The 27,962-nt window shown below is 40.4% G+C and overlaps 1 protein-coding gene across 7 annotated transcripts in view; it reads left to right on the top strand.

Annotated features, from left to right (window-relative positions):
- RHBDD1 (rhomboid domain containing 1) overlaps window positions 1-27,962 on the top strand; it is a 132,027-nt gene that overhangs the window by 87,525 nt on the left and 16,540 nt on the right. For 2 of the 7 annotated variants that reach the window (XM_045031189.1, XM_045031190.1), the window contains one exon: window positions 15,871-18,805. The exons of the other annotated variants lie outside the window; for them this stretch is intronic. In XM_045031189.1, the coding sequence (XP_044887124.1) occupies window positions 15,871-15,989 (119 nt within the window). In that variant the 3' untranslated portion in view covers window positions 15,990-18,805. Of the gene's footprint in view, window positions 1-15,870; window positions 18,806-27,962 lie in introns of those variants that run through there. 7 annotated transcript variants of the gene reach the window in all.

The following is a 27,962-nucleotide window of genomic DNA, read 5'->3' on the forward strand; positions in this document are numbered from 1 at the left end:
TGTAAAACTCTAATGGAGATAAGACATTCATGACACTGCATCCTCAGTGTAACTAGACGAGGTAAACCTTATAACTCCAACCTAGGGTTTACCTTGACCAGCTACATTGACACAAAAACCTACCATGCCTTGTCTCCACTAGGATTTTAAATACATATAGCTAGGACTCTTTCCCCTCAAGGAATTCAGTCCTCCTCCAGAAACTGTTCTCTCTTCCAGAAAAGTCTACTTTCACATTAACTCAGATATTTACATTTCTAAGGGTGTTCTAGATTCCTTGTCTCCAGAGCTCTACTATTGCTATTGCCATGTCAACTTAACAGAACAATATTCAGTCCCTGCTATCCGTACTTTGAGTGTGTCTTGAATTCCAAGTTATGTTGGTTAATTCCCCCAGTCTTCATGGAGACACCACCGTCTCTTCCTGCATGTGTAATTGATGTGGATGCATTTTGTCTTAGATGGAGGGCTTATTTAAATGAGTTACAGTGTAGGGTCTATGGAAGTCTGAAGACCCCAACTTGACATAAATGTACTGTTACTAACAGTGATGAAGCTTTCACTCATAGCTTACTGACTGGATAAATAGCAGATCATTATAGATCTTGACTATATTGCTACAAGGTATTATGTCAGCTCTGAGAGAGATACTTGGACCATTTTTCTGTGCAATGATATGTTCAGCTGGTGGCTGCACAGCTTACACTTACAGCTCTACATGTATTGGGGAAAGACAATCATCTGGTGGCTTGCTTGAGCTACAGGCCATGAATAGCGCAAATGATCTTTAGTTTACTCTCCAGTTAACGGTAGGGCTGTCAAGCAATTAAAAAAATTAATCGCGTGATTAATTGCACTGTTAATAATAGAATACCATTCATTTAGATATTTTTGGATGTTTTCTACATTTTCAAATATATTGATTTCAATTACAACACAGTGCACAGTGCTCACTTTATTTTTTATTACAAATATTGCACTATAAAAACAAAATAAATAGTATTTTTCAATTCACCTCATACAAGTACTGTAGTGTAATCTCTTTATCATGAAAGTTGAACTTACAAATGTGGAATTATGTACAAAAAAAAACTGCACTCCAAAACAAAACATTGTAAAACTTTAGAGCCTACAAGTGCACTCAGTCCTACTTCTTGTTCAGCTAATCACTAAGACAAACAAGTTTGCTAACATTTACGGGAGATACTGCTGCCTGCTTCTTATTTACAATGTCACCTGAAAGTGAGAACAGGCGTTCACATGGTGCTGTTGTAGCCGGCGTTGAGAGGTAAACATTGTATGCCCCTTCATGCTTCAATCACCATTCCAGAGGACATGCGTCCTTGCTGATGATGGGTTCTGCTTGATAATGATCCAAAGCAGAGTGGACTGATGCATGTTCATTTTTATCACCTGAGTCAGATGCCACCAGCAGGTTGATTTTCTTTTTTGGTGGTTCGGGTTCTGTAGTTTCTCCATTGGAGTGTTGCTCTTTTAAAATTTCTGAAAGCATTCACCACACCTCATCCCTCTCAGATTTTGGGTGGCACTTCAGATTCTTAAACCTTGGGTCGAGTGCTGTAGCTATTTTTAGAAATCTCACATTGGTACCTTCTTTGCATCAAATCTGCAATGAAAGTCGTCTTAAAATGAACATGTGCTTGGGTCAGCATCCAAGACAGCTATAACATGAAATATATGTCAGAATGAGGGTAAAGCAGAACAGGAGACATACAATTATCCCCCAAGGTGTTCAGTCACAAATTTAATTAATGCATTATTTTTAACGAGCATCATCAACATCGAAGCATATCCTCTGGAATGGTGGCTGAAGCATGAAGGGGCATACAATGTTTAGCATATCTGGCACGTAAATACCATGCAACGCCGGCTACAAAACTCCCATGCAAACACCTGTTCTCACATTCAGGTGACATAAATAAGAAGCAGGCAACAGTATTTCCCATAAATTTAAACAAACTTGTTTGTCTTAGAGATTGGCTGAACAAGAAGTAGGTCTGAGTGGACTTTTGTAGGCTCTAAAGTTTTACATTGTTTTGTTTTGGAGTGCAGTTATGTAACAAAAAAAATCAACGTTTGTAAGTTGCATTTTCACGATAAAGAAATTGCACTACAGTACTTGTAGGAAGTGAACTGAAAAAAACTATTTCTTTTTATCATTTTTATAGTGCAAATATTTGTAATAACAGTAATATAAAGCACTGTATACTTTGTATTCTGCATTGTAATAGAAATCAGTATATTTGAAAATGTAGAAAAATATCCAAAATATTTAATAAATTTCAGTTGGTATTCTGTTATTTAACATTGTGATTAATCACGATTAATATTTTAAATCACAATACAATTTTTTGAGTTAATCGTGTGAGTTAACTGTGATTAATCAACATGCCTAGTTAACACAATTTTCCAGATGTGGTAAAAACCCTGCATAGATCTTTTTCCAGAAGAGACAATACCAATTGGTAAAAATTTAGATTGAGATATTACAGGGATGTGGTTTCTCCTGGGTTTTGACCTAGCATCTTTAAGGGCACAAACATTGCAAGAACAGGGATCCCCACTACCAGAATTCTCAAATAACATTATGGATAAGCTGTCTTCTTTATTTTTATGTAAGTAAAACTCCAGAAGCCTAGCTGCTGGCAAAATCCTAATTTGTGAGGGATTGCAGGGGGGAAATATTCATCCCCATGCACCCCATCCACAAACTAATAATTATTAAGATACTTGCTTTCTACTTTCAAGGAAAATGTTTTCCATGTTCCTGATTTTTATCTGTCACTCATATTCTTTTTAAATGTGTACTTTGTTGAGTATTTCTCACTTGCTCTCCTCATAAGAATCTAGCTGTATCTGAACTCATTGCATGTTGCTTTTTCAGCCCACTTCCTTAGGCTATGATTAATTTCCTGCCAACTTCAGTTGCCAGCTGTCAGCCATTCCAAAGTATGGTCCACTATCTAGCTGGATTTTCTTTTCTCCTTTGCATCAGCCTCTATCATCTTCCAATCTTTAGAGTATGTCTATAGACGTTGTCAGGAAAAAGAATTTGTGAGCGTTTGGATGTATTCAAATGTGCAGCAGCATGACAAAGCTCTTTCACACTTCGGAATTGCACAGGTTTCATGTAGAATGTTTGAAATGACAACATAGATTGCTGAAAGTGATACTCTGTGAGCTAGGTAGAAGCAACATCATCTAGGCAAGGCAATATGATTTTAAATGATAATGGCCAGACTATTTGGTATGACTCAGTGGTACACAACACAGGGGTGGAGGTGGGTGCTACCTTTGTGACTTTCCAATTCTTTGGCCATTTGGCTCCCAGTGCAATTAGAGCAGCCTGGGCATTCTATGTCCCCTGGGCATTCTCACCACACTGGAGGAATCCTCAGGTACCCAGTTAAGCTGGCCTCATGACTTCTCCGCAATGCCTGAATGGCAGGAAGGGGCTGGAAATCTGGCCCTTAATTTGTATGCTTTGTTTTCAACTTTCCTTTTCATACTTTGTGTGCTAGAAATGGATAGATTTTAACGAAGAAGTTATGTTTTCAGATGTTTATAATCTGAGAGAATCCCTTATGGTGGTTATACTAAAACTACTTAAATATTGCCATTTTATGTTGGAAACTACTTAAATATTGGCATTTTATGTTGGAAAAGCAAGCCAAACCAAGTATATGCTACAGAGACTACTGTGTAATGCATTTTGTATAATCTGTACCATGCCCAGGAGCGATTTGTGAACTTTGAAACACGTGAAATAATGCCCTGACATTACAGCATAATTAGCAGACCAAACTACTGTATGTTGTGTGATAGACCCAGGCCAGTTGGGTACAGCAGAATAGCAGAAGGCAGATATACTGGCCACTGGATTAACAGTTTTCTGTTCCCTGACTGACCTAGCAGGGGCTGCTCGAGGCTAATGAGAACACCTGACTCTAATTAACCTGTAAAGAGTCAGGGGAGGCCATTCAGTTAATGTGACCACCTGACTCCAATTAAGGCCCTGCTGATACTATAAAAAGGGCTCACTCCAGTCAGGCAGGGGAGTCAGGGAGCCAGAGGAGAGGAAGTGCGGCTGAAGGGCTGATTACTGAAGACACCCTCAAGCCATTGGTAAGGGAGCCCTAAGGTAAGGGTGAAGAAGGGAGAAGCAGGAGAGCTGTGGGGAAGTGGCCCAGGGAAATGTAGCAACTCTGGCAGTGAAAGGTTGGCTGCCAACAACTGCTACCATTAGGGAGGGTCCCTGGGCTGGAACCCGGAGTAGAGGGCGGGCCCGGGTTCCCCCCAACCCACCACTACAGGAACATCTCCTGGAAGGGGAAGTCAGGTCCCTGTCAGGACAGGAGACTGGAAGTTCTCTCACCAACCTCCTTGCAGGCCTATGATGAAAAGGTCTCAGTAGACTGTAACCCTGGCCCTAGAGAGAGAAGGGCTACGTGGAGGGTCACAGTGAGCCACTGAGGCTAGCATAAACCGCCTAGAAGCGCAGGACCCACGGGAGCAAGGTCAGAGCTCTGCCACAGTTGCTATGGAAGAAATACGGTCTATGTCATGTGAGGTAAATGAAAGCCAAGCATGAGTTTAAAGTTTTGATGATAGTACATCAAATATTTCTCAAACTGTTGTTGCTTAGTCAAACTGGTAAATAAACTGGAACATCTATTTCAAGAATTTTTACGGACTCCTTGAACTTTTATAAAACCACCATAAGGAACCTTGAGCTGCTTAACAGTTGAAGTTTCACACTGGAAACCTAGGGAGGTATTTCCAAATGCATTAAAACTTCTGTTTACTTGAATGGGAGCAAAAATAGGCTAACACTAGGCACTTTTAAGCAAAACTCTTAATTAGATTTGTGTACAGTTATTGTGTTTCATTCCTACAGTTTTATAAATCTTCCCTTTATGATGTTTGGATGTTAAATTTGTTTGGATTGTAAAATATGCTTTGCTGTTTCCATAACAAATACAATTTTTTAAAAGATATTTTATACAGCATTAAAATCTGTTTGGCACTAGTGGGAAAACATTCTCTTTAAGAAAGCATTCTGCTTATAGGTCATTTTCTTTGGGTTTCTTGTCTTGTTAAGGATATTTGTATGAAAACAGGATATTTGTCTCTTACTGGTTTGCCTGCTCCTGCTGCCTATTCCTTGCTTACAGTCATATCATAACCCTATGTTCCTTATGTCATGCACATTTAGGGTGACCAGATGTCCCGATAAAATTGGGACGGTCCCAATATTTAACCCTTTGTCCCATGTCCCGATCAATGTATGATCGGGACGCTATTTGTCCTGATATTCAGGTAAGGAAGCGAGCGGGAGGGAAATGCCAACTCTGTGGGTCATCCAGGGTTGCAGCCAAGCTCGCCGCCTCCTCCCCCCCACCGTGCCGTGTCCCTGCTCCTCCCAGCACTTCCCACCGCCTACCAGCTGTTTGGCAGCACTTAGCGCTTTCCAGGAGGGCATGTGGCACGCTCAGGGGAGGAGGTGGAGAAGGGGCAAGGCAGGGGCAGGGACTTGCGGGAAGAGGGTGGAATGGGGGCGGAGCAAGGGCGGATGCTTGGGTGGGAATAGGCGGGGAGTGGGCAAGCACCCACCCGACAGAGGGGAAGTCGGCACCGTAGGGGTGAGTGGCGGGCAGGGAGAGTGAAGAGGCGAGCGAGCGGCGGGTGGGGTGAGGAGGCAAGCGGGGGACTGATGAGGGATGCAGCAAGCCAGCAGGGGGCCAGGGGATGAGGAAGGGTGCGAGGGGGGCCTGAGCAGAGAGAGGGAAGGACTTGTGAGGAGCGGGGGGTGGACTGTGGGCAGGGCTGATGGCACCCCAGTGTGTCCCGATATTTCAGTGTTGTGATCTGGTCACCCTATGCACATTCCACAACAATGAACTGAAATGTCATGATCCTGGTTGAGAAGCCAAAAATGGTAGCTGGAAATAGTTGTTATGCCACAAATATTGAATTAGGACTTCAGGCAAGGAATTCAACAGCAGGAAAAGAGGAACTCTTAAAACTCAAAGCTCTTCAAGCACAACCCAAATGCCTTTTTCAGCAATATGCCAGGGCTTTCTTGGACATGCTGTTGTCTTCCTGTCACTCATTGCTACACCACATCCTAAGCTAGGACTTTCTGTAGGCTGTCCTTGCTCTTCAGAATTCATGGCAAAAGTTCTTTAGCTAAGACACACGGTGAAATCCTGATTGACTTCAGTAGGGTTGGGATTTTACCCAGGCTTCTCAACAGGAAATATTCTTCTCAGGATTCTTCCTAGAATCAGCTCTTCTGTCTCCCTGTTTGGATGTTTTCCTTTCCCACCAAAATACCTTAATGAAATATAAAATTGCTGTTGTTGGCGCAGTTAATTTTTGAAGTTGCTTCCTGCCTCAGTTTCTCCTTTCCCTACTATGAGCTTTATTTTTAAAACTGTTTAGTTGTGCCATTTGAGGGACAGCAATGTAAAATACAAGTGGGTGAAAAAAGACACTGGTGAAAAGTTATGAAGTGAATACAAGAAGAAGATAGACTACGAGCCAGACACTGAGGTTATTTAGAATCATCCATTGTGTTAAATAATGAATCCACCTCCCCCTCGTGCAATCTGCTTTCCCACAAAAATACATTAACTTTGGTGACTCAGATCTCCCTCCGGCGACTTATAGGATGTCACTACTAGAACCCTATGAAAGCATTTACCAAGTACTCTGGATATAGTTTATTAAGTCTGTTTCTTTAGATTTTTTTCAAATGTATTATTTGCAGATGATACTCTGTTACTCTGAGCCTTGTTACTGTGTTCATGCTTGTAATATTCAGCAGTGATGTACAGGTTCAAGATTTTTAGAAGAATGGCTCCTCGTTGCCTATACCCACCTGCAATAGATGGATGTTAAGTGGCTTCCGGCTTTAATAAGTCCTTTGCAACATGATGTTCTTATAAAATCTTTGCTCCTGCACAAGTGTTCCAAGGACAGCATTTTATGCTCAGGATATATTTTGTTAAACTGGAAAAAATGTTGGAGGTATATACATTTTTCACTGAATACAAGGATTTAAAAATACAAAACAAAACATGCCTCCTAAATGTAGTCCAGCGGATTGGGTCTGTTAGCTCACTGCTCTGCATTAGAGTTAAAATATTGGTTATGATGCTGATGTTTCCAGAACAAACATTGGGTTACAAAGTACAGGGCACAATTGAATGCAGGACTGGATTTTTGTGTGTGTGTGTGTAATGTATTGCAATGGGCTTTAACTTTACACTGCTTCACATGAAACCTGATGTGACACAGAAACTGCTAGATGCTTGTGAATAATCCCTGGGTTTCAAACCAGCCAGACAATAAACAACTCTATAATATTCAGTGCAGCAGCTTCTGTAGAGCCCATCTGTTTCAAAATAACCCTAATTCTGCTTACTATGCGGAATGCTTTGTTGTCTAGGGTTTGTCCTAGTTTCCTTGAATGTTTTGACTATGTGACTCTGGTGCCATCTCCTGGATAAATATGAAGTATGCCATTGAGTTAATATTTCAAATCTAAGAGCATCAGCACTTTGTTTACTTCAGCAGTCATCCATTCAACTCTTAGAGGTGATGGAAAGATCCCAAATCTTGTTTTCTAGACACCCCACTTATTTGCTTATGGAACATCACACATACAATGAAAAGTGTTCTTCCCAAAATTATAATAGTCCAGATGTAGACTGGTGTACTGGTTTGGAGACAGTGGGCCGACTGCTACCTTATATATAGCCCATGCAATCCTAATGAGATCAGTGATATTGCATGGGGTCGCAGTGATATTATCTACTACAAAGTCCAGAATGGAACTTCATAGCTCTCCAAGAAGCCAACTTTACAGTAAAGGTAATCAGCATTGTCAAGGGAAATTCAATGTGCTTGAAAGACACTGTATAGTTTTTATTAGCTTTTAGGTTTTGCATCACAGCATGATTAACTGTTTTCTGATAGATCCTCCAAAATGCAGTTTGACATTGTGGAACTCTTTGCAAAAGATGAGGCTAGACAGGTCAAACTGTTCTTGGCCCAGTAATAGCAGTTCTTTTGTAGTTATCACTGTGACTAGAATTTGATGTTCATGAACAAGGCATTTCTGGAGCTAGACATTGTGGTTGGACCAGTGTAACTATAGCAGGGCCGCCCAGAGGATTCAGAGGGCCTGGGGCAAAGCAATTTCAGGGGCCCCTTCCATAAAAAAAATTGCAATACTATAGAATACTATACTCTCATGGGGGCCCCTGTGGGGCCCGGCGCAAATTGTCCCACTTGCACATCCCAAACTGAAATGCTCAAAATCGCACATGCATGTGAATGGACACAAGGGGCTAAAATTAAATTAACCCAGGGGTTCTCAAACTGGGGGTCAGGACCTCTCGGGGGTCACAAGGTTATTACTGGGGGTAGCAAGCTGTCAGCCTCCACCTCAAACCCCGCTTTGCCTCCAGCACTTATAATAGTGTTATAAATTAAAAACACTTTTTTATATATATAAGGGGGGGGTTGCACTCAGAGGTTTGCTATGTGAAAGGGTCACCAGTATAAAAGTTTGAGAACCACTGAATTAACCCCTTTGAAGCCTCAGGGAATGCAGGGGAAGGGGAGGGGTCTCCCTTGGTAGGGTTGGGAAGGATATTGCTCTTCTCATGTGATCCCTCCCCCAGTGGCTAATTTTAAATGAAGCTATCCTCCCCTGACATGAATCTCCCTATGGCACTGAAATGAAATATAGACTATAATTTGGCATTTGAGAAGTGAAAGGGATGTAGCCCTAATGGAAAAGCTCACAGCTTGGCTCTTCTGCAAGGCTCAAACTGCTGAATGAGCTTTAGGGTGGAGAAGGCTGTGCCTCCCCAACAGCCTGGCCCTACCCGCATCTGACCCCCCACCCACTTCCTGCCCCCCGATTGCCCGCCCCCCTCAGAATCCCCAACCCATCCTGCTCCTTGTCCCCTCACCGTCCCCCAGAGACCCCACCCCCAACCACCACCCCAGGACCCCACGCCTGCTCCCTGTCCCCTATCTACCCCCCGGTGAGTCCTAACAGACCCCTGGAATGCGCACGATCCAACCCCCCAATTCCCTGACCACCACCCCCACCTCTGCCCCCTCCCTGTGCCCTGACTGTCCCTGGGACTTCCTGCCCCTTAGCCAACCCCAGCCGGATACGACCCCGCCTCCGCCCCTCACCCGGAGCCTCAGCGCATCCAGGAGCTTTGCTCGGCAGCGTGGCTCCGGCGGGGCCCGCTCAGAGCCGCATGGTCAGGGGGCAGGGCTGCGAGCTCCAGGCCGAGCGGAGGGAACTCAGGCCCCGCTGGAGCTCGCAGCCCCACCCCCTTACCACGCAGCTCTGAGCGGGGCGGAGCCCAGGGGCCCTGCCGGAGCCACGCTGCAGCGCTGTCCAGGGAAGCTCCTGGATGTGCTGAGGCTCCGGGAGAGGGGCGGAGGTGGGGTCGGGTCCGGCTGGGGTCAGGGAGGGAGCCTTGGCTGTTCTCGTGGGGGCCCCTGCGGAGCCCAGGGCCTGGGACAAATTGCCCCACTTGCCCCCTCCCCCCCCCCCGGACGGCCCTGAACTATTGTGAGCCAGATTTCTGGTTTTAGAAGCCTACAGTAGAAGCTCCTGCTAGTTGTTTTAGATGTCTACAGTTAGCTCCTGTGATAAGGGCAGCCTTTAGTTCTTAGTGTTTATACTCCGTATCAGATGAAGACAGCAGAATTTTTAATACCTTCAAACTTTATGTTGCCGTGGTGACTTAGGTGCATATATTTTTTTTAACAAACTGGAAAGCTATATATAATAATAGAATAATGAAAGTATATTTAATATATAAAATGCATAGGGCTTCTGTTGTCCAGGTTTCTCATTTACTCGTCCTTTGTTAACAAGGTAATAGTGATTTGGCGGCAGATAGAAAGTAAACAATGAAGAGATATCTATTCCTTAATTGATAGTAACTGGGCTGTGTAGGAAAATGATAATACCGAACTATGAAATCTTCCTTTAACTTTAAATGATCTGTTTCAAACACTTCAGTTTGGTTGAAGGGCTTTCCATTACTGAACCCCGAGTGCTTCATAAGTGTTCAATTGTGCCTTCTGCATTAATATTTGAGATACATTTCATTCATATATAATCTATCAAATATATATGTATGAGTGTTCATTCTGGTATCATAGACTGCTCTGATGCAGTTTTGGGCAATATCAAGTCCTACAATGCCCAAAATGTAAATGAGAACTGATAACAGTGTCAGATAGAAAAGCAAAAAAACCTTTCTACATGAATTACAAAGAAGAAAACCCTGTAACTAGAAAGCAAAATTATTTTTGTGGGTTGGTAACAATTGTTAATTCTTTGCATGTATTGCTGTAGTGGAATATCCCAAATGATCTGTTTCCTTTTATGCCTCTAGTGTAAGAATACAGCAGGAAGCTTATTCCTTTTTTGGAAGAAACAGGTGCTTAGAATGTTAGTGTGTCTTGTGCCATGATTGTTAAGATAAAATACTCCATTATATAGTGCTTAAGAATGTCAGTTTAAGAGCCTAATCTATAGAGGTGATAAGCATGAGCAATCACACTGATGTCATTTGGAATTGTGGAAGCTGAGGATCTGGCTCTAACGCCTTGGACGTAGTGGATTGAGTACAAGTCTTTTTAATACATTTTCAGTTGTTGTTTTTTTAATTCTCAAGAGTAACTAAGGTAATTGGAGTTGAATATAAAATAACAGCTTTTACCTTCTTAGGCATTATAGAAATCAATATTGGGCTTCATGTTTTCAGCACAGGGAGTTAACCATCACTGGTGGTTGAATACTTGATTTCTTTTATATCCAGGCTATGTATTTTTGTCTGTCTCATTGAGTTTAGGTGATCACATCATACAATGACTGTGTTTAAAATGCCTGTAACTTGCTTCCAAACTCAGAATTTGTGTGGAATAATCTGTTTAGGTCAGATTGAATTTATTATTGTTAAAATGAAATAAGCTGGTAACCTCCTGAGGTTTTATGTTTCTATTTTTTTTGTTTTGTTTTAACAACTTCCATTAGTACCAACAAATTATATTTCTGCATAAAATTTTAGTTTTCTGCATATCTTATTCTCTGATTTAAGTAACTTTGAATAACAGCATTATCTTTTGTTAATAAAAATTTCATCCAAGTTCAGCCATCAAGGTTTTTTAACATGCCTTCTTCAAAACTCCTTTTATGCTGCCATGCCAATGATTCCTTCTCTAAATATTATCCTGGATGATAGTAATTATTTTGTATTTAGAAAATGATTTTGTAACATAAAACATCTGAAGATTGTCTTCATGTATGTTAATTAACCACTTTTTGATGTCTGACATGCCCAGTAGTCATTGCATGGAGTGTACCTGCAGTGTCCTCAACACATATGTTACATGATCATTTCTATAAAAAAATAGTAGATTCAGAATTGTGTGCTTCATTACAGTAGCTGGACTGAAGGAGACGTAGCTAATGGCTGAAAAGCAGGTTTATGTAACATGGTGATAAAAATGCCAAAAGCTGCCACAGCTTTATCTATCCATTGGGCTCTTATTTGTACAGGTTCGGTTGAAACACTGGTAGTTCTGATGGAATTTTTTTCTTATAAAATTCTCTAGTTTTAGGCAAGGATTAAGTGGCTAAGGCATTTCTAAAGGTATTTAGGCATTGCTATGCTCAGTGTTGCAACACCTAACTGATTAAGGAGTCTAAATATCATTTTTTCAGAAGGGATTTAGACACTTGAGTCCAAATTCCATTGACAATCTGAGATTTAAGCTTCTAAGTGTCCAAATCACTTTTGAAAATGAAATTTTAGTGAAGACGCTACCTTCTCCTGTCGGCGCAGGTACTCCATCTCTCAGAGAGGCGGGAGCTATGTTGACAGGAGATGCCCTGCCACTGACATAGCGCTGTCTTCACTGGGGCTTAGGTCGGTATAACTATATCACTCAGGTGTATCCATTTTCCACACTCCTGAATGACATAGTTATATTGACATTCGTTTGTAGTGTAGACCAGGGCAAAGGAGTTGTTGCATGACTATGACCTCATCAAAAAGGCCCAATTAGCTAATCAAAATGTGGCTTTGAGCAATCAGTATCCAGCCATACTTTAATAACGTATAAAACCCTTAATAGAAGGTACATGAGTAACCACCTCTCCTCCAGTGTGTACAAGGACATTTCAGCTCTCTATCTCTTATCTGAATAAGACCAGGAGTAGGGCATTCATGTTTCTGGGAATTCATCTATGGAATTCTCTCAGTGAGGACATTTTCCTGGAGGATGTCTCTGAAGCTGTCTTCAAGGCTGAAGGCCTTTCATTTTGGGTCACTATATAATTGAGCAATTGTACCTACTTTTTTCACCAACTCTTTTTTGTTTTGGTGATGGTGTAGGGGCTGGACTTCAAGGGGTTGTGAGTACTGTGCCCAGTTTTTGTTTAACTCTGATGTAGTTGTCTTATCTTCCAGATACTGAAACTGGACATGGGCACTCTATAAACAGGATCCTGGAAGACCCTGATTTTTAGTTAACCATTTTACTGTAATACATAAGAAGGGAAATGAAAAACTTTTTTTTTCTTCAGAAAGTAGCAATAATCTAGAAAAGTATGTCATGATGTTAGTTAAAGCTGCCATACGATTTAAGTCCCAGTTGTGCAGTTATCTGTGTGGTTGGACCCCTGCTCACATGCAAAGCTCCAGTGATTTCAGTAGGTCTCTGTGTGGCCTTGTGGTGTGCCCATGAAGAGTTATTTGCAGTCAGGGCCTTTATTACATTGACTCTACTTGCAGTGGTTTTAATATTTTATTCATGCTTTTTTTTTGATATATTAAATGTATTTACACCCATCAAAAGTCTGTCCAGCTCTTGAGACACGCTTTCATTAAGGAATATTGATTTAAAAGCTTTCGGGATCACACCCTAGGTCTTTTCTTTCAACCCCTTTGCACGGGCATATTTAGGCCTTTAAGATGTATTTACAACCATCATTGAGCTTCCTTGCTCAGTGCATGTATAAGAAACCTGACTGCCATTGTGCATCTGCATCTGGGACAATTGTTTTCTTTCTTTTCAAATGAACCATAGCCAGTTTGTATAATGCATAAACATCCCCTTAGTATGCCAGTCAGTGGTCTGCTTTCAATTCAATGATCTGTAATGCTTTTTAGCTGGCTGAAATCAAAGGTTCATACTCACAAAATGTTCAGCCTCCTGAAGTGAATGATTATTTTTCTCTAATGTCTGCACATGGCTGTTTCTACTTGTGTGTGTTTACAGGATTACTGCACCCATGGTTTAGGGTTCCTGGCCATGCACCGACACCTATTGGTCACCTAATTAAGGTGGGCCTTCTCTTTTGGGTCATGTGGTGGAAGGGGTTAGGCCAGATCCAGAATGGAAACGGTTTAGGTCATAACATCACAACCGCTATGTTGTCATCAGTCTTAACTTCTCTCAATCAGTCTCCTTTTGACAGAAGGATGTGGGGAGGTACGAGTTATGAACTATTCCGTGGCCTTTGGGGAGTGAGGGTGGCTTTTTCACATTAGCAGGAAGAATGCTTTGTTTCTAAAGGAAAGTATTTAAAAAGGAGATGGCAATATTCCATCACATACAGGAGCACTTAGCTCTTAATTAGAGTGGCATGTTGTTCTGAAATGGTGGGTGTGCTTACGGGTGCGGTGAAGAGTAATTAACAAGTTGCAGTGTTGGTGTTTGTTGTTTCTTAAATATGACTGAATTTTGCCTCTATCTGAAAATACTGATTGTGTTTCTGAATCTGAAGAAGTAATGTGGTGCAAGGGCATGTTGAGGTTAAAGTGTTACAATGCACATTATATTGAGTTGCTGCATTTTAATGTGAATTAAAACATTCTTCAACTATTTCTGTTTTTTTGTGAATATCCCATGTTATTATAGCTAACCACTGGTGCCTGAGCAGCTAGTTAGGCTTGGCAGCATTTCCTAAGAGTTTGAGCTATTTGCAAGGACAAAAAAAAAATCCTTCTGCATCTTCCAGCCTTTGCATAGAATTGTAAACTTGTCCATTATTAAGGTCCTGTCTATACTATAAATTAGAACATAACTGAGTCAGAGGTCAATAACTAGGTCTCCCTTACTCACTGCAGTGTAAATAGGCCATCTGTGTACTATACAAACTGGCCTCTGGTATTTAAGGTTGCTAAGCACCCCCACATCTGAAAATGAGCTCCACTATATGTATAGTACACAACTTGTTTTTGGTTTTTCATTTTCACTATTACTATTAAAACATGATCCTGAGATGAAAAGTTAATAAATACTAACATTATAAATATATATGTAGTCTGACTCAACTATTCCTTAATCTTTAGATCTAACTTTTTTATCCTTAATAATGTATGTAGTTAGATTCAAAGCCAATCTCTCCATTTCCCCCCCCCAAGGACCCTTAGAATATAGGCAGTTGATGTCATACTTAGGCAAAGCCTTTATATCTTTTCTTGCTTTCCTTATTATGTGACTTGAAATGTGAATTCTGTGAATTTTTTAGTTGGTGGTGAGGGGAGAAGTTCTTTCTTTCTTTCTAACAGTGCCAGGAGAGAGAACCACCTATAGCCTGTTCTGTCTTTGTGTGTACTATTTCTGCTCAGATTAATTTACTCACTGTGCTTCTCTATAGCTGAACTGCCACGTGTAGTTTATTTCTGAATCTGCTTGCTGCCAACTAAAGATGGAGTTACATGTGCATCTGGTATGGGTCACCACATCTTGGACTATAGTACCAGTTGAAAGCTTAAAAAGCTTGCTTTGCCAAAAGGAACTGTTGAGGACTTGAAAATAGTTTAAAAGTCTAGATGTTACTGTATAAAACAAGGATGCTGAAAAATTTGAAGTCCTGGGCTTTTTAAAGAGTAATTGCTGTATTAAAAGTATACATTTTTAATGAACATTAATGTAGCGGGATTGCTCTTAAACTAGCAGAAATTTTTTTTTCATCTGCTTTGTCAGTGTAAATTTTGGAAGTTTACTTAGTTACATAAAGGACCAATAATTATTTCATGTTTGTTAAAATGTATTTGTACAGACGATTAAGAAATCAAGTAATACAGAAATGCCAAGACCAAGGAGACCAACTAATTTGCTAACTAAGCACTGATTTAAGAGATTCCTTATTGCTGAACCAAAAATTTCTCATGTACAGCAATTGAACGAAAACTGTACAGAAATCCCTCAAAGATATTTCCATGGTAAATTATTCCAAGATTAAAGATCTTCTGTTACGATGGTAATCTGAGTGTAATCATAATGGGTAGTGTTAACACGGATAGGGTCCCATGTAACTCAGTTGAGCAAAACTGATTCAGTCCAGTAGAGGGCAGTACTGCACACTCAGTAGTTAGTTCATTACAGTATGGTCTCAGTTATGAAAACTGCTGCTCTTGTTTGGTTATTTTTGTTCTACGTATTTTCTTTTTTTCTATGACAGTTATTTTTTCCACTGCAATTTATGATTCAGATTCTATCCTTTACTGGTCAAGGTGTTAATCAGAAAATGAGTTACGTAAAATTATTTCAGCCACATGTTGTAAGTTATTTGATTGCCTGTATTAAAACCCAACCTTGTTATATATCAAAACCAATAACATTATTTTAATATGGTTTTGTAATAATAATAAACAAAAAAAGTATACAATGCTCACAACCTTACTACACTGCACAGTTTTATCACTGTTTAAATCATAGGATATGTATGGTTCTACACTCAGCAGAGGATAAAAATGGTTTACATTTGCTTTTCATTTTGTCTTACAGGTTTTAGTACAGGAAGTCATAGCAATGAGAGGCGGCCCTATGGGTTTTGGTTTCCACCTGAACAGCTATCAGAAGAGGAAGTGAGAAGACAAAGACTTAACAGATTTGACAGATGGTGAAATTGCCAAGGGTATAATGAAAATATGTAAAGTGCTCTTCAAAGTTGCCAAAATGTTTGCAGATCTGTTGATTTATACAGTTTCTACTTTGGTTCAGAACTATTTACAACTGGCTACATAACTTAACAACAGCAAAACATGCCAAGGATTTTGCAAGATAAGGCTGAAAATCTAGGCTTAATATAAGTGCCTCAGGGTGTGGTCCAAGAGTCAGAATTTGGTCTATGGCTGCCCTCCATTTCGCTGTACTTAAAATATGAAAGAAAACTGGTGGACTAATGATCGGAACAGGCCGCAACTCACATCTGACATTTCTCTACCAAGGCTTTGTGAATGCCTTGGCTTTTTGTTTGTTGATGAGCTCAATCAACAATTTCTCTTCACCTATCAAGGGGGAAAAGGGAAAATACAGATACTATGTTAGCGAGTGTCCTTGATTTTAAAACTATATAAATCATCCTTGCAAAATTCTTCTCTTTGCCTGTGACAAGTAATCTTTTTGGATTGGTGAGTAAAATGGTAATTTTAAAACATCACAGTGACTGATCATATATGTAAATTAGGTACATATATTGCCAGCCCAGCCTTTAAAGTTGCAGAATTTGGTCACTCCTGTCTCAAATCATCCCATTCTGCCCAGGATGTGTATACAGTAAAATTAATTTGTAACATTTCACACTATCTTGAGACTCCCAGCCTGTGACCAATATGGTCATCCTAATATTGCAGCCTTAACTCTGAAAGTTCTTCCTTTTGTGGGGTTATTGTACTTTCATATATATATTGTTTCTGGGGGAGGAGGGAAATTGTTTAACCAAACAAAACTGAAACATTTTCAAGGCAAGAGATGTAAGTTGGAATCCAAGAAGTTACTGTGTGTTGTAGACTTACCTATTTCCCTTTTAAAGAATACTTTGTATTCAATAGACTACAGGAACTCCATCATGCAAATCTTTTTTCATACAACTTTAAAAATCAGACTGTCTCTCTTGATGGACTACACTGGCTCATTTGGAGCTTGGTTATAGCTCATAAGAAAGTGAGCTGTGTTAGGGAGAAGGAAGAAGTATACTGCCTAAATATTGGTGGCTGGAGGCATTCTGCCTCCTTGGAATTGTGGAAAGCACATGGGAGCAGGACGTGATGCATCTTGAAAAAGAATTGTTCTAGAGCAGTGGGTCACAAGAGCACCATCACCCGCTGAGACCTGCAGCCTATGGGACTACTGAAGCCTGCTGGCAATATTAGGTGCTCCTCCTGCTCCTCAACACAGCTAATCATATAATGGCTGTCCTACCTGGGGCCTACTTAGGACAAAAGTTTCAGCATGCTCTGTTCCTACACTAGCACACCTGTGCCAGGTCATTCATAACTTGATCTTTGCTGTGTACTATAGAGAGCTGTCTTTCAGTTAAGTTTGCAAGTAGAAAAACAAAGAAATATGTCATTGTTCACACACACTAGCTGATATGCTAATATTAATAAAAACAGCTGTGTTCATTTTTTGTCTGTTGACATTGAGAAAAACTGTATTTTAAAAACAAAAAGTTTGAGCAGTGAAATACCCAAACAGGCAAACCTCTTCTGTTTTGTTCTTTTCAGTCTTCAACAGGTGTTACCATATGAAACACAATTCATTGCCATCCTATGGTGTGTAACTACTAGCATCTCTTGAGCATTGATTTGGGTTAGTGTTGGGTTGAAAAGTCCTTGTATACATTATTTTAAGGGACCTATCAGGATCAGTGATCTGGGCTTTATGAAATCTTGAAACCTCTACCTCTCCAGGGAGTTTTGACCTGTATGTATTTTAATAATAAAATAGCTGAAAGTTAAGTTACTGGATGCACAGTAAATACATATGTTTTCATCAATGGACAAAGTCTTTTATTTGCACAGGCTGCTTCCTATCATCTGCTTGTCTCTTTCCCTTCTTGTCCATTTCATGCCATGGAGAAGCATGAAATGGGCATGCCAAACGTTTGGCTTTTCAAGTGCAGAGCTAAAAATCTTACTTGCAGATACTGTTCATACCCATTATTCACAATGCTTTCTGGAGGACCCTCAATACCAGAAAAATTGTATTGTAAATGCCCATTTTCTTGATCACCTTCAGATTTGCACAGTCAGTATAAAGACTTTTTCTTGTTAGCTATCTGTGCTTTGTATACATTATACATACTAACCACAAACTAGAATGGCCAATATTCATGTATATTTAAATAGGTTGATTTTTCTAATAATTTCTGGCCTTCTTCACTGACAAATGTAACAAAGCAAGCAAAATTATACATTTGAATATTTGTGATTGTGCATATTTTTTATCTTTTGCCATAGCATTGTCCCCTCCAAACCTGATCTCATTGCTGTGGTGCTTAGTTTCCAATGTAGTTGGTCATGTTCAAGAGGCTCCATAATTTCAGTTATTTAAAGCAGTCAGACTGATATAGCCAGGAAATATATGGTAAAAGAATGAGTCTTGTGGCATTTTTAGTACAATTAAAAGTATTTAAACAAAGCAAAAGAAAATCACATTTTATGGCATTTATTTACTCTTGTAATGTTGGTTTAGAAATCTCAGCATAAGGCAACTGTGCTAGAGGTGTCCTGTGCTCCCTTAAAACAAAATTCCACGTGATCACAGAAATCTCATGAACTGGGTCCTTTTATTGTCTTTCTTTTTACTGCCTTAATAAGCACCACTGTCATGAAATATGCATGGATAATAACATTGTCAGCAATAACTACGGATTGTTAAATATATAGCTTCTTCACATTTTCTTATTACAATATTGAAATAAATACTTTTTACATTTCAGCCTGTCAATTTCTTCTCCATTTTAATCGTAATATCTAATAAAAGATCAGAACAGAAGATACCGTATTTGTACATTCAGTCAAAGATCATTATAAGGTAATGTAGATGAAACAAATTGCCTGCATTATGACCTGTATCTGCTCCCACTGAAATCAATGGAAGTTTGCCGCTGATTGCAATGGGAGCTGGATCCGGTCCTTACACTGTCATGAATAGTAATTTCTGATACAGTTCACTGATTAAATAAGTAAAGAAATGCTGTTTCTGTCTTATGATTTTACCCTGCACTTTCCCAAAATGGAACATAAACTCTTCTTTTAAAAATAAATCCATTTAGCTTGGAGAGCCCTGATTGCAGATGTGATGTCATGGATTGAATATCTAAGGCTACCTTGGTTCTTCAATACCTAGGCGAGGTAGTAAGAATTTGAAATTCAGCAATTTCTGCAAAAACATGCTGTGATAAATGGCGGGCGGGGGGAGCTCCCTTTTGTGGACATCCAGCCAGTTAGCTATAGAATCCCTCTTGGTAGCTGTTCTCTACTTGCTTTACCTGTAAAGGGTTAAAAAGTCTGACTGCATGCATAGGTAAAGGGAAGTGAGTGGGCACCTGACCAAAAGAGCCAATGGGAAAGCTAGAACGTGTTAAAATTGGGGGAAAATCTTCCTTTTGTCTGTATGTTGTGGGACTCCAGGGAAGAGGGGAAAAGGGCAGCAGTTATGCTGTGAGAAGCTGAAGGCCAGGTATAAAAATCATCAGAATTATACCTAGAATTGATGATATGGAACCCAGATATGTAAATAGATCAGAAAATGTGTAGGAAGATGCGATTAGGTTTATTTTGTTTATTTCATATGGCTTGTGGATTCCTCTGTGTTAACCCCAGATGCTTTTGTTGCTTGTAACCTTTAAGCTGAACCCCCCCGAAAACTATTTTGGGTGCTTAATTTTTGGAATTGCTTTTAAAAATGTAGCAATAGCCTGAGTTTTCAAATGTATTTTCTTTCTTTTTGTTTTTAATAAAATTTACCTTTTTTAAGAACAGGATTTGGACTTTTGTGTCTTAAAAGGTTTGTGCGCATGTTTTTAGTTAACTGGTGGCAACAGCTGATTTCTTTGTTTTCCTTTCTCAGCTGTTCCCCAGAGGGGGGCAGTGAAGGGGCTTGAGGGTACCCCACAGAAAGGAATTACGAAGTGCACCTTCTTGGGTTCCCAGGGGTTTTGTATGTGGGTGGTGGCTGTTACCCGGGGTTCTTTCAACCCAAAGCTCTTGGTAACTTTTCCTCTGTGCGAGGTGATGTCAGGAAATAAATCAGGGGAGACACAGCCGTCCGACCGATAGATTGCTGGCACAAACAGGACAATACAAGAGTGCTTTCCCTTAAAGTTAAACTTTACTTAGTCTCAAGCACTTACACACATCCGCACAGTGGCGGCTCTATGTTTTTTGCCGCCCCAAGTGTCGCATCTGTAAGAACTTCCGTCTCAGAACTCAGAAAAAGTGAGACATCCATTTGAGGGCCCTCCTCATGGAGGCTGATCTTTATTTAAGCATGTCTTACTCCAGGATTGATAAATACTGGTGTCTGGCACATGAAAAAGCTGTGTCTGAACTGCCCTGAAATAGGCAGCTGGTTAACATATACTAATTCTGGAGCTCTGCATGTTCGGATAGAAATCTAGAGCTGCTGGATAGAATGTTTTTGTGGTGGTGGTTACATGCTGCTAATTGTGTTCAGTGACTTGTCATGCACGCACAAGGTGGCATAATAGACTAGTAGTGTCCAGAACTCTTGCAGTAATTGTCAAAGCAAACTGAAGTCAATGGGCTTTGGACGAGGCCTTAAATACAGCCGGTTGAGTTTTCAGCAGATGCAATGATGGACTTTGCTGTGCTTTTGCTGCTCACAACTCTCACGATGCTGATGCCTTCCCTTTTCATGTCATTCCAAATGTTATGTGTATGGGTTACACAGACACCTGCAGTAAAAACAAAATTCAGTTTAATCTAAAATGGGGAAAAATCATCATGATTTGACATGCACAGTTCCAAATGATGCCTCTTCTGTGTATGTACTGTCAGACAAAAAGCATGGACAAAAAACACTTGATCTTAAAAAAAACAAAAAAAACCAGGTTCATACAAATTACAAACTTTTATTTAAAAAAATTGTGGTAATTTGTGAGCATATAGAAGGGGATACTATTCATTTTAAGGAGAAATTGGCATATTATAAATGGAAAAAACTGTTCCCCTTGGAACACCACATTATTTTCTTTGTAAAACACCATTTTCAGAGTGCCATGAAATAATGTTGTGCATTTAAGAAGGTGGATAGTATTTCAGTGACAATCTAAGTATCTACTGTGGAAGTTGCTATGGTAACAATTCATTTATCATGACAGTGGAGTAAATTGGCTTATAAAACCAGAATAAATTGTCAATGCATGAGTAACTGTTGCCTTACGGCTGCACTGACATATTCACCCTTATTGGTTTAAACATTCTCCTTTTTATTTGGTATAAAAACAAATATTTAATTTGTAGTTTTTCATCTGACTGCTGGTCATGGTCTTCTAGAGTGTTTAAATGTACAGTGACTACTTTAGCTTGAAAATAACATGCAACAATTATAAGAATGTCTTTGTAGAAACTTTTGTATGTGTAAATCTTGTAATAATTACTATAATTGAGTTGTATTTTGTCAGGAGCTGGGTAAATTGGAGAAAGCCCACTTGCCACACAAGTTAACTCATTTTAAGTATGTCAGGCTCACGTGCACAGGAAAAGCTTGGACTCTATAGAAAACAAATTTAATATCTTAAAAGTCAGCATATTCTTGTTGATTGATCATGCTGCCATCATATCAGAGCTTGAGCCAAAGTCCATTGAGGTCCATGGGAGTCTTTCAATTGATTTCAATGGGCTTTTGATCAGACCACCTCAATAAGGTGCCTAAGAGTACAAATAAGTTTTAATGGAACATCTGGAAGTAAAAACCAGGTCTCCTAACTCTTAATTTGGTCCAATAAAAGATGTTACCTCACACACCTTGTCTTTGTAATATCCTGGGACCAACATAGCTACAATACTTTGATAGTTAGTACAGATGTGAGAATTCTTTGAGTAGTGTCCCTGTGGGTGTTCCACTCTAGGGGTGTGTCAAGGCTGATTCCCCACTTTGGCACTTCAAGTGCCGAAGGTGGGGGCCCGCAAGGATTTTAAAAATTAATACTGGCCACTCCAGGCTTGTATTAAACTCCCAAGGTTTCAGCTTCTCTCTGACCTTGGATGGGTAGATGCTGCCATCACCCACATGCAAAAAATACCCTTTTGAGAACCCAGAAAGGCGCACTTGGGAATTCCTTCCTGTGTGGTACCCTCAAGCCCTTTCACACATACCCGTCTGGGGAAGAGCTGAGAAAGAAAAACAGGAAATCAGCTGTTGCCACCAGCTAATTAAACAACATATGCACAAACCTTGTAGGGACACAAAAATCCAATCCAGTTCTTTAAAAAGGTAAACTTTATTAAAAACAAAAAGAAAATACATTTGGAATTTAGGCTTTTTGCTAGATTAAAAAAAAATTACAAAAATTAAGCATCAAGATAGCTCTCTTGAGGTTCAGCTTAAAATTACAAGAAAAACAAAAGCACCTGGGATTAGCACAGAAGAGTCCACAAACCAATAAGAAATAACTCTAATTGCGTCTTCCTGGACCTTCCCTGACTTACTTACATATCTGGGGTTTCAGATAAGCAATCTCTAGGTATAATCTGATGGTTTTTCGTACCCGGCTTAAAGCTTCCTACATCAGAGTTCAGCTCCGGAGAACAACAACAGACAGACAAAGGGAAAGTTTTTTCCCAATTTAAAAAAGTTCTAGCTCTCCCATTGGCTCTTTTGGTCAGGTGCCCACTCCCTTTCTTTTACCTATGTGCTTTTTTAACCCTTTACAGGTTGTGGGAGAAAAAGGAGACCTCATGCTGAGTTTGGAGCAACAAGCCAGAGGCAGCTTTATTTTTGAGCAATTGCAACATGCATGGGAGAGTGCACATGGACACGTCTCTGGTAGATAAACAATTAGGCAAACTTTTATACCTTTCATTAAATACAATAATGAGCAACAGCTGCATTTTGTTATACATTTTTCTTCCTGATATCTCACTTTTCTCATTAATTTCTGCCACAGTCTACATTCCATTCTTATCTAACACCAGGTCAAAACAGTATCTCTTACAGTCTTTCTACTTTCTACTTGCCTAGGCCTTCAAGTCTCGCATTACTAGAGTTAGTGTCAGCCTGACTTTGTTAGCCTGACTCTTGCTCCATTCCTAGAGACTAAGATCTCTATGTTCAAATTCCCTTTCTCCACTTCCACAAGGTAAAGCAAGTAGAGAACAGCTACCAAGAGGGATTTTATAGCTAACTGGCTGGCTGGGTGTCCATAAAAGGAAGCTACCTCCCACCCCTTCATTTATCACAGGGTGTCTGCACCCATGCGCCTCTAATTGGAGATACTAGGTAACTGTGTCCATTCTGTCCGCACATGCGCTCTCCCTCCCTCTTGCTGTGCCTCGAGGCTATCTAGCATTGCATGGGCGAAGCGTACTCAGTTCCTTCTCAACCGCCCTTGGCCTGAGATGGAGTGGGTAGCAGTCTGGATTTCTTACTTCTTCCTAGTGGTTAGTGTTTTGTTTATAGCTTCTTATGGAGTTTGTTTCCTTTTGTAGAATTTTCTGTAGCTTCCATTTTTCTTTTTAAAAAAAAGTTTTTCCACCTTTTAATAGAATTGTAGGACTGGAAGGGACCTCAAAGTAGAGCTTGGGCTTCAGCTTTGGCCCCGGACAGTGGGGCTCAGACTTTGAGCCCGGTCCCCAGGAAGTCTAAACGCCAGTCCTGGTGACCCCATTAAAATGGGGTTGAGACCTATTTTCAGGTCCCAACCCCCAGTTTGAGAATTACTGATCTAAACCATCTCTGACAGGTGTTTGTCTAACCTACTCTTAAAAATCTCCAATGACAGAGATTCTACAACCTCCCTAGACGATTTATTCCTGTGCTTAACCACCCTGACAGTTCAGAAGTTTTTCCTAATGTCTAACCTAAATTGCCTTTGCTGCTATTTAAGCCCATTGCTTTTTGTCTTATCCTCAGAGGTTAAAAAGAACAATTTTTCTCCCTCCTCCTTGTAACAACCTTTTATGTACTTGAAAACTGTTATCTTGTCCCCCTCAGTCTTCTCTTCTCCAGACTAAACAAACCCAGTTTTTTCAATATTCCCTCATGGGTCATGTTTTCTAGACCTTTCATCAGTTTTGTTGCTCTTCTCTGGATTTTCTCCAATTTCTCCACTTTTTTCCTGAAATGTGGTGACCAGAACTGGATGCAATACTCCAGTTGAGTCCTAATTAGCATGGGAGTAGAGCAGAATTCCTTCTTGTGTCTTGCTTACAACACTCCTGGTAATACAGCCCAGAATCATGTTTGCTTTTTTTGCAATAGTGTTACCCTGTTGACTCTCATTTAGCTTATGATCCACTATGACCCCCAGATCCCTTTCCGCAGTACTTCTTCCTAGGCAGTCATTTCCCAATTTGTCTGCGTGCAACTAATTATTCCTTCATGAGTGGAGTACTTTGGTCTCTTTAGTGAGATGGATTCTATTTTGGCTTCTGCATCATCAACAGAAATGGTAACTAAATTTAATTGACAGGATCTTTATTACTGACTCAGCATTGACAAAGAAAATAGAGTTGTCCATTTCACTTTCTGGCCTTAATATTACTCAGGGTCTGTTAAATAAAATATTTCAAATGTACAATGGTAACTTTTATACTAACTTGGATTGCTTATAAAATGAAAGTTAATGTCCATATTGTATCTGCACAAGTGAAAGCACTACAGGTGCTATTTTCACAAGTGCACAGTACTCAACAGTTCCTGGATTGCAGTGTGTTAAACAGTTTGGAAAATCTGGCCACACATATAGTATCTGGATGAGTGTACCATACATTTCTCTATGGACAAGACAAAGATCTCAAATTTACATAATGTTACTGAGGATGGAATTTGAGTATCTCAGATTTTTTGCTAATTTCTGAATGAGCTCAAATGTGTCAAATAACATTTAAGCAAAGAGTTCTCTGTTGAATGTATGCCTGAAGATGCCCATGTATTTTTTTCTGTTCCAGCTAACACATGGATCATGCTGCTCTTAAGGAGCCAAATTCAGTGCTGATGTAAACAGTGAAATAACACTTATATAAATGGGATTTAGCTCAATAAATTCCATGTGCAGGAGTCCTGATGTGTTACAGTAGTGACTGTCTCAGAGTAAACATTGTGATGTAGATTTCCTCAGTTCCATGCAGAATTTTATTACTCTCTCCCCATGGGGAATTTTAACCATCTCCACTATCCTAAATGAAAACAAATCTGCCTTCCACAATGCAAAACTGCAGAAGGTTGTAAGGTTAGCTGTGTAATATATGAATGATTTTAGTAAGCAACATCTAAAAGACAAAATCCCCCACAGGATCCATTGCATAGTAGTGTAACTTTGTTTTAATAATCCCCACAAACTATGTAAATTCAGTAAATAATTTATCCAAAATCCCAAAGCACTGCTCTGAGAGCCATATCAGTAGAAGCTATCCCAATCTTTTTGTTGGGGTACTAGGAGGTTTCCATCTGTTCTATTTCTGACCCACAGGATGTGAACTTCTGGTATACACTACATATGGAAAAATATTCTAAAGACTGTTGAAATTGCTGATAAGCATACAGAATAGTTGTTCCTTGGTCTGCTGTCTTAAACTGGAAAGTCAAGATCTTAATACAGTTTTCTTTCATTAGCAATTAGTTAGAAAATCCTCAAAACCAACAAGGAGTCCAGTGGCACCTTAAAGACTAACAGATTTATTTGGGCATAAGTTTTCGTGGGTAAAAAAACCTCACTTCTTCAGATGCATGGAGAAGTGAGGTTTTTTTACCCATGAAATCTTATGTCCAAATAAATCTGTTAGTCTTTAAGGTGCCCACCGGATTTGTTGTTTTTGTGGATACAGACTAACATGGCCAGGGCCAGCTTTATTAACTGTGGGGCCTGATTCAAATACGCGGCGGCGGTCCGGGGCTTCGGCGGCACTTGGGCAGCAGGGGGTCCGCTCCAGGTCTTCCGCGGCACCGAAGGACCCCCCCCCACCACCGAAATGCCTCCGAAGACCCCCGGAGTGAACCCCCTGCCGCTGAAATGCTGCCGAAGACCCCCTGGAGTGGACCCCCTGCCACAGAAATGCTGCCGAAGACCCTGGAGCGGACCCCCTGCCGCTGAAATGCCACCGAAGACCCCCGGAGCGGACCCCCTGCTGCTGAAATGCCACCGAAGACCCCCGGAGCGGACCCCCTGCCACTGAAATGCCACCGAAGACCTCCCAGAGTGGACCCCCTGCCACCGAAATGCTGCCGAAGACCCTGGAGTGGACCCCCTGCCGCTGAAATGCCACTGAAGACCCCCGGAGCGGACCCCCTGCTGCTGAAATGCCACCGAAGACCCCCGGAGCGGACCCCCTGCCACTGAAATGCCACCGAAGACCTCCCAGAGTGGACCCCCTGCCACCGAAATGCTGCCGAAGATCCTGGAGCGGACCCCCTGCCGCTGAAATGCCACCGAAGACCCCCGGAGTGGACCCCCTGCCACCGAAATGCCGCCAAAGACCCTGGAGCGGACCGCTGCCGGGTGAGTAAAAAAAAAATTAATAAGGCGCCTAAGGCGTTGGAGAATCGGGCGAATTGGCCTAAAGCCAGCCCTGAACACAGCTACCCCCTGATACTTAGAAAATCCTAACTCTCAGTTCCTAGGGTTTGAGTTCCCATTTTACTGTTGCTGGAATGAAATGAATGTTCAGGGTGTCTACGTGAAGAAACATGAAGGGAGATTTAGTTAACACTTTGTTGAAGTGCAGAACTTTTTTCCTTTGGGGAATATAAAGCATTATGTTGTGGCTAAGAATGTGCAGTTTCCATCGTGGTATTTTTAGCGGTATTGGGCTACTTTCTGTTCTTAGCTATACTCGCGCAATCCTATTTATTTAGGATACTCAAACCAAAGTGATAAATTAGCTCATATTTTGTTTTACTGTTTTTCTTCCGCTTCAAAGAACAACGCATTGCAACCTAGACCTCTAATTAGCTTTTGAGGCTCCATACAAAGTTGCTAGAAAAGTGGAAGGCTTATAAAGACTATTAATTTGAGAGCTGAGCAAGAAAGTGCTAGAACAGCTATTTGAAATGTAGAAGTAGAGTTTTCTCTGGTTAGTGTAATTAGTTGGCAATATCCTGGGTGGTATGAATGACTGTACTCCACTGATGCTTTTTTTGACTAGTTTTTGAAATTGTAGACACAGCAGTGGGATCCAGTTATAAGGCAGAGCTGGGCAACTCCTGTTTTGATCATTGTATCCAAATAATCATTACATTTAGATCTAAGATTTGTCAACTGAGATACACACAAAGAAACAAAATCCCATCTTTCAAGGACAGAGTGAATTCTAGGCATTTTCAGTATCAAGGCTGATCAGCTTTGAGGTTTTCAGAAAGTTTTCAGTTTTTTTTCTTTTTGTTGACTTTCATAGCAACAATAGTTACTTAAATTTAACTAATGCACAGAATAATCCTAAAACTAATCCTAATCCTCTCTCTAATTCATCCATCTCACCAAGGTTAATGGAACTGTAAAAATCATCTAATAATTTGGCTCATTTCATTATTTACGTGTTTTTATCGTAGTTAGCACCTAGAGGCCCTGGTGTTATTGTTCTAGGCACAATGGACAATACACATAGCCAAAAGTACATACGCTGTGTCAAAGAGTTTACAATCTAAGCATATGATGGGACAACCGGTGCATGACAGAGGTGTTATGCACATAAGGGAAAGTGTCATTATTTGCAAGAACATGGGGTGGGATTTTCCAAAATACCTAAGGGAATTAGGTGAGCAATTCCCATGGAAGATGATTGGAAGTTGACAACTAACTTCTTAAATTGCTTTTGAAAATCACACCCATGATCATTTTTTCACATATAGGATGTGCTCTGCACTGTTTAAGTGATATGTGTTAATGGTCTGTTCTCCCCCTCTGTGTGTCT

The sequence above is a fragment of the Mauremys mutica genome, chromosome 9, assembly GCF_020497125.1.
Source record: "Mauremys mutica isolate MM-2020 ecotype Southern chromosome 9, ASM2049712v1, whole genome shotgun sequence".
NCBI classification, from domain to species: domain Eukaryota; kingdom Metazoa; phylum Chordata; order Testudines; family Geoemydidae; genus Mauremys; species Mauremys mutica.